At 42.2% G+C, this 12,271-nt stretch overlaps 1 protein-coding gene across 5 annotated transcripts in view; it reads right to left on the bottom strand.

Annotated features, from left to right (window-relative positions):
- Positions 1-734: 734 nt before the first annotated feature.
- RABGAP1 (RAB GTPase activating protein 1) overlaps positions 735-12,271 on the bottom strand; it is a 155,861-nt gene continuing 144,324 nt past the window's right edge. For all 5 annotated transcript variants that reach the window (XM_076009019.1, XM_012771822.3, XM_012771823.2 and 2 more), the window contains 5 exons: positions 7,710-7,814; positions 6,754-6,837; positions 5,988-6,059; positions 3,773-3,970; positions 735-2,462 (listed from right to left, as the gene is read on the bottom strand). In XM_076009019.1, coding sequence (XP_075865134.1) covers positions 2,340-2,462; positions 3,773-3,970; positions 5,988-6,059; positions 6,754-6,837; positions 7,710-7,814 — 582 coding nt within the window. In that variant the 3' untranslated portion in view covers positions 735-2,339. The remainder of the gene's footprint in view (positions 2,463-3,772; positions 3,971-5,987; positions 6,060-6,753; positions 6,838-7,709; positions 7,815-12,271) is intronic.

The raw sequence follows: 12,271 nt of genomic DNA, 5'->3' as shown, positions 1-12,271 counted from the left end.
GAATCGCAGGATTAGGGAAGCTTCACTCTTCTTGCTGCAGATAAGGGGGACAAGGTGGTAAAGAAGGGCAGAAGAGGCCTGAGAGCTTCATCCCTGTGGTGCAGGGATATGGAAGGACCAGCAATGAAAATAAAGAGACTTTGATAAGATGTATCTCCTTGTTGCCACCTTTCTTGAGGCTTTTAGGAGAGCACACCTGGGCCCCAAGTACTCAGACTGCCTTTCTACTCTTCAGCTATTTCTCCTGCACATTGACATTTATGACGCTGGAATTCCCTCTCCAGTCTCCACCCAGTGAGAAGCTTTTGTCATTCAAGGCCTGACTGCCCTTACCTCTAGTAAGGCTTCCCCCAACCTCAAAAACCTCTGTTAGCAGAGCCCTTTATTTTTCAGAGAGAAGCAATGCTCATAATGAACAGAGGCATGAGAGCTGGACGTGGTGGCTCACGCCTGTAATCCCAGCTACTTGAGAAGCCAGGAGTTTGAGTCCAGCCTGGGCAACATGGCGACCCCATCTCTTAAAAAAAAAAACGAACAAAGGCACCAGTCTCCCCCAGGTCAAAGCCCGTGTCCTCTCAACCCACATGGCTTGGCACCCACCTTAGCTACTCCATCTGTGCCTGAATGGGTGATCTTCTCTGACTCTGCTTCTGTGTGTGGAAGGCAGTGGGGAGGGAGGGGAGAGGAGGGCGGGGCAGAAGCACATAATGATAAAACTGGTTTTTACAAAGCAATGCTGTTTGTACCAAAATATTTAATGAATATGCTGTTAAAATAAAACCAACAAAAGAAATAGTAATACAATTTTACTGGTTTATATTTCAATTCATAAAGTTGACACACTGAAACTACCCTAGCACAATGTCCACGTGCCTAGCATTAGATGGGCTTACAGCTGTTTTGGTAACTGAACAAGAAAGACACAGCAGCGGAGGGGATGGTGTGGGGGAGGGGGTTGCCACTTTGTACCTCCTGTGTCACAGATGACCTCAGCAAGCATTAGTACAGCCAATAAGAAAAAGAGCTACAGAACCACCCAAGTGTCTTTATATACAAACCAGTGTCTCTTGTAACCAGCCACCTCCACGCTGAACGAAGAGAAGACGACAAACCATCTGCGAGTTAGCCTGTCAGCATATCACTATATAAATTAAGTCAACGGTTTTTTTTCTTTTTTTAAAGGAGCTAAAACCTCCCTTCCATAGCTTTGAAGTGAGAGCTTATATCCCATCTGAACCGTGGGGTCTGCACCCAGCCATACTCTGGGGAGGGCCTGAGGCCCAGCCTGTCAGGGAGGGACCAGGCCAGGAGATGGGACACCTCGAGGCACATGCAGGATGCAAACATACAGCTCAGTCTTTCTCACTTGGACAACCTGTTGTGCAAAAACACTAGGAACCATGAAGTGAGGGAGCTCTTCATAGCTCCTATAACGGCAGGGAGGAGAGCAGAGCCCAGCAAACCTTGAGTGAAGTTAAGTGCCCAAATAACCACATCATTAAACTGTGCAGATCAGCAGTCCTGTCTGGGATTTAAACACTTGTTAACTGGGTATACTGGGAAAGATATTTATATATATATATATACACACACACACACACACGACACGTTAAGCAAAATAAGATTTGTCCATATTATGATTAATCCAGTCTCACAGTCAAGTCACCCACCCCAGCCTTGTGAAGTCATCTTGGCAGCTAATGCTAAAAAACAACAGGAACTATGAGTTGCATAGAATTGATCAGAAACGTGAATAATGCCAAACCAAAAACCTGTGCATTATATAGTTTAACAAAATGAAGTGGCTTCAACTACAAATATGAAACCTTCCTATTTAAAACAAAGTGCTTCTTCCATGTCTACCTGGGGGGCCTTCTGCTGGCACTGAAGCAGGTAAAAATTATTTGAGTTTCTGATCCCCCCTCCCCAATATATATATATATATATAATATGTATATTTTTTTAAAAAATGAAAGGTTTAGGGGGAAAAAAAAATCAACAGACTGAAGGATCCCCAAATTCTGATCGTGTAAACTCAGCCTTTAGGCTGGGTGAGGTGCTGACCTACACAGGGAAGGGGCCTGGGAGGTCATACTGAGGAGTGGTTTCTAGATTGTGTCCAGAGCGTCTGCTGACTAGCAGGCTTGTTAGTATCAGTAGTCTTACCCCAGAGGCTGCCTGCTTCATGAGCTCTGGTCCAATGACCTACCAATATGTGTCTACAGATCTGACTTAGGTACATTCTGGTCCTGGGACATGTCACAGAATCACACATCTGGCCAAAGAAGGCAACAAAAGGTGTCGTGTTTTCTGAAGGTGTCTGGAGGCAGCAGCTGCTCTCAGCAAGTCTCTTTCCCTTGAACCCCAGTTGCTGTCTTTATGGAGCTCAGTGTTCGGTTGAACCATGTCTTCTTCGCTGCCTGAACCTCACTGAGGGCAAGGCCTAAATGGTGCTCCAAGTCCTGCAAGAGGAACAGCGCACAGATGAGGATGCTGGGCCCAGTATCAAGTGGCACTGCCTTCCCCAGAGCTGAGTCAAGACAAGAATTCAGTCTATTTATTCTATGGAGGCCTTGGGAAATTCCCCCTGTTTCAAACTGGCATGGAAAAGGCCTGGCATGCCAAAGATCTGGGAGCATTCTTAGTTAAGACCTCATTTCTTGCCTGGTCTATTTATGCAAACAGCTTCCTACTTTAATGTCTCCCTCTCCTGCCCACCCAGTGCACACAGACAGATGGCTAGTGCTCTAGATTTGACTGCATCATTAATTTCCAGCAAACACCTTTGAAGTCTAAACTTCCTAGCATGGCATTTGAGATGCTTCACAGTATCAGCCCAAAGACTCTCCTCAATTTCATGGAAGGAACTCCTGAGGCTCCCTACTGGGCAGGCCCTCTCCTCCCTTTGTGCTGCTGAACACTGCCTGTGCCTGGAATGCATACTGTTCTTTCTCATCTGCAGCTGCAACCCCTGTTCGTTCTTTGATCACAGCTCAGGTACTGTGATGCCTTTCCTGAGTGTCCTGGACTGTCACACTGCCATGTCTTAGCTTTGTAATCCCAACACCTAGAATAGGGCCTGGCAAAGAGCAGATGCCAGTGAATGTGTGTTGAATGAGGGAGACCTGGCCCTAAGTGTTGTCTTGAACTTGGTTCCTTCCACAAACAGTGCTTGGTGCTTAGTGGTGGTGGTGGAACTAGCAATGCAGTCAGTATAAAGTTAACCAAAATAAGTGCTGATTTCATCAGGATTGGAAGCTCAGATAAATTAGGTAATGTATCCAAGGTCACCAACTAGTTAAGTGACAGAAGTTGGAACAATGAAAGCTTACATTTATATAGAGCCCCCACCACTCTGTGGACACTTTTCTATGCATGATCTTATTTAAGTGCTCAAAACAACCTATCATCATGACTCTTATCATTCCCATTTGTACATGAGGAACCTGAGGTACAGAGAGGTTACTAAGCCAAGGTTAGAGTTCAGTGGTAGAGCTGTGATTTTAAAGCATGTATTTTTTGTCCCACCAAAAAGATTCTGAGCTTTGTGAGTAATTCTCAAAATGACAAAAGTCCAAATCCTTAGGCCAGGCCAAATACTGATTTAAAAACCACTGGCAAATAACAAGTACTAGGCTTCTTCCCATGAGAATTATGGGCAAAGTTTAAAAGGGGGGTCAAAACCCAAACTATAAAAGATAATTCTTGGGGTTGCTAGTCCAAAACAGGAAATCTAACCCACAAGCTTGTGTCTGAGTTCTGTTGCTATTACCTGTATCTTACACTCGGCTTCCACCAATTGGAGCTTGGTTTGTGCCAGTTCTAGTTCCATCTCTCTCAGCTGGTTCTTGAGAGTCTCCTTCTCTTCATCTGTGTCCTCATCTAAAACCTCCTTGGTTGAGCTGATGCCCTTTACACGCCCTTCTTTGTTGAAAAATTCCCGGCAGCGCTCACAGTCATCCACTTTTTGCTGAAATTGAATGTGACATGGGAAGAGGCTAAGAGGAGAAAGTGGTCTTTTAGGATGGTGTAAACATCTTTGCGGGGGCCACGAGATCCAAGAGATGGCTTCTCTTTTGAGCACTACAGATTTTGAAAACCTGTGCTTTCTTTGTAAACTGGCAGATAACCTAATGGGAAAGTCACCTAGTATTATATATCAAAAGCAATGAAAATATTCTTAATCTAGTAATCTTACTTCTAGGAACTCAGGCTGAAAAAAATGAAGCCATGATCAGATAAAGATTTTTTTTTATTGAGACAGAGTCTTACTCTGCTCCTTGGGCTAGAGTGCCATGGCATCAGCCAAGCTCACAGCAACCTCAAACTCCTGTGCTCAAGCAATCCTCCTGCCTCAGCCTTCTGAGTAGCTGGGACTACAGGCATGCACCACCATGCCAAACTAATTTTTTCTATATGCTTTTAGTTGTCCAACTAATTTCTATTTTTTTTTTTTTTTTTTTAGTAGAGACAGAGTCTCACTCTTGCTCGGGCTGGTCTTGAACTCCTGAGCTCAAATGATCCGCCCGTCTTGGCCTCTCAGAGGGCAAGGATTACAGGCATGAGCCACTGCACCAAGCCAAGATAAAGATTTATGTACAAGAATTTTCACTGCAGAACTAGAAATAGGAAGAAAGGTGGTGGGTGAGGGAATAAACTATCCAACAACTGAGAGCAATTAAATGTATGCGTATACAAGGAAGTACACAGCCTCTAAAAGGTTTTCAAGGAATTTCTCGTAATGTGGGAAAATGGATAAATGCTGGCTGAAAAAAAGAGGACATAAAAATGTATATAAAATATGGTCACAAATAAAATATATACCATATTTTATCAAAATAAGATGCCACTATTAAAACATTGTTTTATGCTCCTCTAAGAAAATATTCTGCCAATTAAACCACAAACCAATTATAAAAGGCCCACTTTTGAGACAGAAATGTGAAAAAAAAATGCTTAGCTTAGAATGAATGAAATTTTATGTGCTAAACACAAAGACTGAAGGAACATACACCAAAGTGTTAATGATGTTATCTGTGGATTACAAAGTTTTTCCCCCTTACTCTTATTTTCCAAATTTTTTGCAAGAGCATTTATTACAGCTTGTGAATCAGAAAACAAAATTTTAAAGATATATCCAGTTAAACACTGATTATCATGGAGGCCAATGTCAGCCTGCGCCAGGTATAACACTGCTATGTGCCAACATAGCATGAGCACAGAACTTTTCCAACTTCCTCTCCACCGAGTTGCAAATATCTTAGTAAAGCATCTTTCAGTAAATACTCATTCTAGTAAAATTTGACAAGCACTCTAAGTATGGTGTAAAGAAAGAAAGCACCAAGTTAAAAAATCCTCCAAACTGGCAGCGAAACATTAAAAAATTAAAGTCCAAAGGCGGACATGGTGGTGTGCACTCATAATCCCAGCTACTTGAGGCTGAGGTGGGGGATCACTTGAGTCCAGGAATTCAATGCCAGCCTGGGCAACATAGCAAGACCTTGTCTCTAAACAAACAAACAAACAAACAAAAAAAATAAAAATTAAAGTTGTCACTGTATTTGAATCTGTTAGAGTAGAAGGAATGAGCTCAGGTGGAGAGTGCCTCCATAAGCCACAGCGTATTATCCTGACCTCTGCATCCCTACCTCGGGCAAAACCCAATACTTGCAAGACTCCTTTACTTCAGGGTCACACTGCAGTGACCAACTGCCTTACCAACAGCATTCAGAAGTCTTGGGCACTTGTACTTTGAGATCTAAATCCAGAGCTCTTTTGGCGTCATCTGTACTCCCTTTCCAGAGAAAACAGGCATAATATTAGTTGACAATTACAGAGCCAGGCCTCCTGACATGTGTCTTATCAGGTACTCCTCAGCTTCTCTCACTTTTGAAATCAACTGCCCCCTCCCAATATCTGTTATGCTGAGAATACAGCCATAATATGAACTAGGTGGTATAAAATCTCTTTGATAAAGGAAGCCTTACCCGAATTTTCTCAATTTCCACTTTATTAGCTGTCTGCTGCTTCTCCAATCTTTCACTCAACTGAGAACAAATCTGAAGAAACAAATATAAAATGAAAATCTCTTGAGCAATGTAATCCACCTGCATAATTTGGGCCCAGGATAAATTCTATGGCGTAAGCTGGAATACACTAAATGGAATTAGCACAGTACCAAACAGGCTGCTTACTACTTGGGGGTGGGGGTGGAGGTGAAGTTGATGGGTGAGCTAAAGTTCATCCAGCTGTGCCACCTGAACATCCATCGACCTAGATTTGCAGGAACCCATCGGTGCCACACTCAGTGGCCGATGGTTTCTGAAACTTGCCAGATTCAGGAGCCAGCTTAAGATCCTGGCATAGGAAGGAACAGTAAGTTATGTTCTTAAAACTCAACCAGCCAGGGAGAAAACTGGTTGACCACCATATGTAAATATAAGTCCATAATTCTGAATCTAAATGCTCCCCAAAAGATACTGTGGGTTTCATTTATGAAGTACCTGCTATGTGTTGGGTACTATGCCAGGCACTGTACAAACATGGTCTTTTTGAATCATCATAATGGTCCTTGCCAACAGGGTTTATTTTCCTTATCATACTATTGAGAATAAGTGAAGTCACTTGTCAATGCAAGGAGCAGAGCCAGGATTTGAAAGAGTGCTAAAGCATTTGGGTTTGGAGAGTATAAGTTTCATCCAGGGAAGCAGGACTTCTGAACACACAACACAGTGCCAGGGTACGCAAACCCACCTGCTTGTAGTCACCAATGATGGAACTATTTTTTTTAATCTCAGATTCTGCCTTGTCGAGTTCCCGGCGGCACATTTCTTTTAGCTGCACACATAAGAAAGCAAAGGTGAATGTTTTAACAGACAAACAAAGGAAGCTCTATCACTAATTGTTTAGTGTGAGGCTTTCCAGAAGGTATCTGACCTAACTAACTCTAGAAGGGCTCTAATTCATCTACCTTCTTTCTTCATTAGGCAGCATTAACCCCTTGTTCTTGATACCAGGAGAGAGAAAGAACAGTTGAAGCTTCTGAAAATGGCAAGCCCCATTCCAAATTGGGGCTTTTGCTGAAGTTCTTCCCTGCCAGTGCAACCCAACCTGTGAACCTTTGCTGAGCAGGGAGCACAAACCAAATACAGACCAACAAGCTAGGGAGGGAAAGGGCTATAGTTTTTTCAGCCCCTCATTTTTAATGCAGAAAGTGTTTTGTCAGGGTCTCCTGGAGGAGCTCAGTGGGAGAGGAGGGTGCTGCTCCAGCACACATGGCGCCCAGAGCTCGTCCTACTGACCTCAGGTCTGTGCCCCCAGTGACTGTAGAGCTCTAGCTCAGAACAAGGATTCCAGAGTTTGCTCTATGAGGAAGACAACAGGACAAGTAGGAGAAAAGCCAGACATACCATGTGTGCTTTCCTTCGGCAGAAATACTACCCCCTCTTCTTTGTTATGTGCAGACACTGATACACAGCAAATTCTCCTGCCCCAGTAAAGGGTGGGTTTCAACCCACTGTCTCTTCCTAGACTTTAGTTACTAAGAACTCTTATGCTTTACACAGTTAAAAAAAAATGCCATTGAAGAAAAACTGAAGCCTGCTGTCCCCAGGTTCTCTGGTGCCAACAGGAAGTCATCAGCTGAACTCCAACTCTCAAACATTTGCAGGACATAGAGGAATGTGGAGGAAGAACAAAGTTCCCCTCACCTGAGCAGATTCATCTTCTAGTCTTCTTTTCTCTTCTTCTGCATCAATCAACTTCTGTTTGGTCATCAGCAGCTCCTTGTTCAGTGCATCTGCCTTTTCCTCAGCCTGAAACATTTGAGATATGCTGTCACAGAATAGGAACTGAGAACTGGAATGGATTTACATTACGTAGCACGCTCACATGTTAAGATGATGGGGAACTATGATTCAAAGGGGGAAAATGATATCCACAAGGTCACAAGGAGACTACACTGCTGCAGAAGTGCCTGGAGCAGTCCCTTGCACAGGGGTAGTGTACGACACTGGCTAGGAGCTCAGCCTTTGGCATCAGACAGCCTAGGCCCAACTCCCATTGTTCACCGACCATGTGCCTCGTGGATACATGATTGAGAACCTCTCACTTTCACGTTCTTCATCTGAGGGAAAAAGCATGAAAAGCATTCAGTGTAGTGCTGCTGAATATGGCAAACAATAAAAAGTAGCTGTCATTGTTATTAGTAGTAATAATAAACCCTAGTTTTCTTCCAAACTGTATTTCTTCTGCTAATAAGTCCTGCATTTTGCTCTCCTTTTTACCTGATAAAGGAGGATGCCCCTTTCCCAACACTTTTTTTTTTTTTTTTTTTTTTTTGAGACAGAGTCTCGCTTTGTTGTCCAGGCTAGAGTGAGTGCCGTGGTGTCAGCCTAGCTCACAGCAACCTCAAACTCCTGGGCTCAAGCGATCCTCCTGCCTCAGCCTCCCGAGTAGCTGGGACTACAGGCATGCGCCACCATGCCCGGCTAATTTTTTATATATATATCAGTTGGCCAATTAATTTCTTTCTATTTATAGTAGAGACGGGGTCTCGCTCTTGCTCAGGCTGGTTTCGAACTCCTGACCTTGAGCAATCCGCCCGCCTCGGCCTCCCAAGAGCTAGGATTACAGGCGTGAGCCACAGCGCCCGGCCCCAACACTTTTTTAACATCTTTAATGGCTACCCCCAAACCTAGTCTTTTTCAAAAGCATGCAAAGTTCTGGTGGGCAGTTCCGTGAGTCTCAGTGAAAATTATGTATCTGTTCCTGACATAAGCTCCTGACACTCTAAGGATAACTGAAGAATGACTACACCACATTAGAGAACAATCAAGGAGTAGACATAAAGGGTGTCTTCTGGGCAACTTATATACAACCCTTGGCAGTGTATGGTGGATTTCCTGAAATTAAACAGGTGTTTCTGACATTACCTAGCTCAAGTTATATAGCTGAGCCCCTAAGTTTTCCATTACCCTATACCTCCACTCCCATATCTTCTTTGGGAAGAAGAGGTTCCAAAGGCATGGGTCCTTAAAAGGTGAACTGAGAATGGCATGATATGCAAATTCAAAAGGCCACTGATTACTGGCAAACTGCACATGCATACAATTAAATGGAGTCCTACAGTTAAGACCTGCCCTTCCTGGGAGTAGCTTATCATCTCTTTCTCTAGCTCAAGCCTAAGAAGTAATCAAAAGGGAAATAAAGAGAATCAAACAACAAGGAAAATAATCAGTAAGGAGAATGAAGACCTGCTAAAGATTCTGTTTTACTTTGACCGATGGAACGACCTATTCTCTCTCCGTTGGACAACATCTTTTGAGTGTTCTTTTGGAGCACTGTGCCACACACTTATGTTCTCTGCTTTATTCATTATCATTACCATGGTACATGATTAATACCAAGACTGACTCTAAGAAGTATGGAAGAGCCAGGTGATAACTGGCTCTTTTAACTCAAGAGTCTTCCCTGCCCACGCTGACTCCCCAGTTTATAAAGTTCAGTAGGAAAGTGATTTCCCCAAGCACTCATAATGTATGCAGCAGAGTGGAATCTGAAACCAGGTCATCTGACATTGAGCCCGGCACTTGTACCACCACTCCTAGAGCTGATTCTCCATCAATAGGAAGGTACACAGAGGCTACTGGACTGACCCAACCAGGGTTGTCTAATGGCACTCCACTCACTGCATAGCCACTGTATTTATGTATGCATGAGAGAGTATCTGGTGATAAACATAAATCCAGACTTCCACTCATGAAGGATTAATAGGGACCAGATTTATCCTCCCACTATAAACAGAAAACCAGAGAAAACATGTAAAACAACTGTTTTTAGACACTGAAAACAATAAATGCAGAACTATGGTTTCTGGGGGAAAGAAAATGAATCCTACTTTTACCCTGGCTTTCTGCCTAGGTTCCGGGCAGAGCATGAAGATGTCAAGGGGTTAAGGAGGCAGTTGGAAGGTCAGGGCAGTTGAGGCAGCTGAAAACTACAGACAGAGCTCCGGAGAGGAGGGGGCTCTAGATTAGCTTATAAGACAGAAGAGGAGAGAAAAATGGAACCATGAAATACCCAATTAAATCAAAGAATGCAGAAAAAGGAAAAAAAAAAACCCAGAATTTGGGACAAATAGAAAGCTAATTCCCATTTGGACAAAATAGAACCCTGTTTTAAATATAAAGACACAGATATGTTAAAAGTAAAGGGATGGAAAAAGATGCACATGCCATATAATAACATGAAAGTTGGAGTGGCTATATAAGTATCTGATAAATTGTGGAACAAATAAGGATTACCAGGGACAAAGAGTGACATTTCATAATGATAAAGGAGTCACTCCATTAAGAAGATGAAACAATCTGAAATATATGCAGAAATTCGAATTACATGTAACAAAAACCTATTAACCAAAAAGAGAAAGAGAAAAAAAAAAGCACAATTATAGTCAGAGACTTCTACACTGCTCTCTCAGTAAGTGACAGAACAAGCAGAGAGAAAATCAAGTCTGCAGAAGACTTGAACAACACTATCAGCCAATTTGACCTAACTGGCATAGAATACTCCACCCACAAGAGAGCATACATATTTTCCAAGTGCATGTGGGATATAGGCTATACAGTAAACTATAAAGTATCAATATATTTTAAAAGGATTAAAATCAGACAATAGGCCGGGCGCTGTGGCTCACGCCTGTAATCCTAGCTCTTGGGAGGCCGAGGCGGGCGGATTGCTCAAGGTCAGGAGTTCAAAACCAGCCTGAGCAAGAGCGAGACCCCGTCTCTACTATAAATAGAAAGAAATTAATTGGCCAACTGATATATATATATAAAAAATTAGCCGGGCATGGTGGCGCATGCCTGTAGTCCCAGCTACCTGGGAGGCTGAGGCAGAAGGATCACTCGAGCCCAGGAGTTTGAGGTTGCTGTGAGCTAGGCTGACGCCACGGCACTCACTCTAGCCTGGGCAACAAAGTGAGACTCTGTCTCAAAAAAAAAAAAAATAAAATAAAATAAAATCAGACAATATAATCTCAGATCACAACAATTAAATTAGAAAGAAACAATAGAAAAATTTTAGGAAAAAATTTCTAATATTTGGAAATTAAATTAAATACCACTAATTAACTAGTATAGGTCAAAGAAGAAATAACAAGAACTGAATGAAAATCACATATAACAGGTACAATGGACACTATCTGAGTGACAGGCACACTTATAACTTTGACTCAAGCAGTATACAAAAGCATGATTACCATGTAATCAAAACACTTGTATCCCCTGTAATATTCTGAAATTAAAAAAATAGCGTAGGCCGGGCGCAGTGGCTCACGCCTGTAATCCTAGCACTCTGGGAAGCTGAGGTGGGTGGATTGCTCGAGGTCAGGAGTTCAAGACCAGCCTGAGCAAGAGTGAGACCCCGTCTCTACTATAAATAGAAAGAAATTAATTGGCCAACTAATATATATATAGAAAAAATTAGCCGGGCATGGTGATGCATGCCTGTGGTCCCAGCTACTCGGGAGACTGAGGCAGTAGGATTGCTTGAGCTCAGGAGTTTGAGGTTGCTGTGAGCTAGGCTGATGCTACAGCACTCACTCTAGCCTGGGCAACAAAGCGAAACTCTGTCTCAAAAAAAAAAATAAATAAAAATAAAATAAAAAATAGTGTACAATTCAATGGCAAAAATACACACGAAAAACCCAAACACAATTTGTCAGAATGGATGCAGCTGAAAACTGTGCTTACATGGGTATTTAAATGCATATTTTAGAAAAGAAGGTCCATAATCAATTATTCAAGCTTTCTCTCTAAAAAGTCAGAAAAAGAGCAAATTAAGCCCAAAGCAAGTAGAGGTGTATAATAAAAAGCAGAAATCAATAAAACAAAATAGAGAAAAATTAGTGAAACCAAAAGTTGGCTTTTAAAAAGATCAACACAACTGTTAAACTTCTAGCTAGATTGATTAAAGAAAAAAAGGGAAAAAACACAAATATATCAAGAATAAAAGAGGGGACATCTCTACAGATGCTATAAACATTGCAAGAATAAGCAAATATCAACAACCTTATTTATATCAATACATGCTGACAAGATGAAATGGATAAATGATGTGAAAGACACAAATTATAAAAATGGACATATGACAAGTTAGAAAATTTGTATAGCTCTACTAAAAAGAAATTGAATTCACAATTAAATAATTTCCTGTAAAGGAAACTCCAGGCCAGCATGACTTCACTGGGCAACTAAAGATTTAATCAAAG

Source organism: Microcebus murinus, chromosome 12, assembly GCF_040939455.1.
Source record: "Microcebus murinus isolate Inina chromosome 12, M.murinus_Inina_mat1.0, whole genome shotgun sequence".
Classification (NCBI taxonomy): Eukaryota; Metazoa; Chordata; class Mammalia; order Primates; family Cheirogaleidae; genus Microcebus; species Microcebus murinus.
The sequence above is the reverse complement of the archived record's forward strand: the minus strand, read 5'-3'. Positions and strand labels throughout refer to the sequence as shown.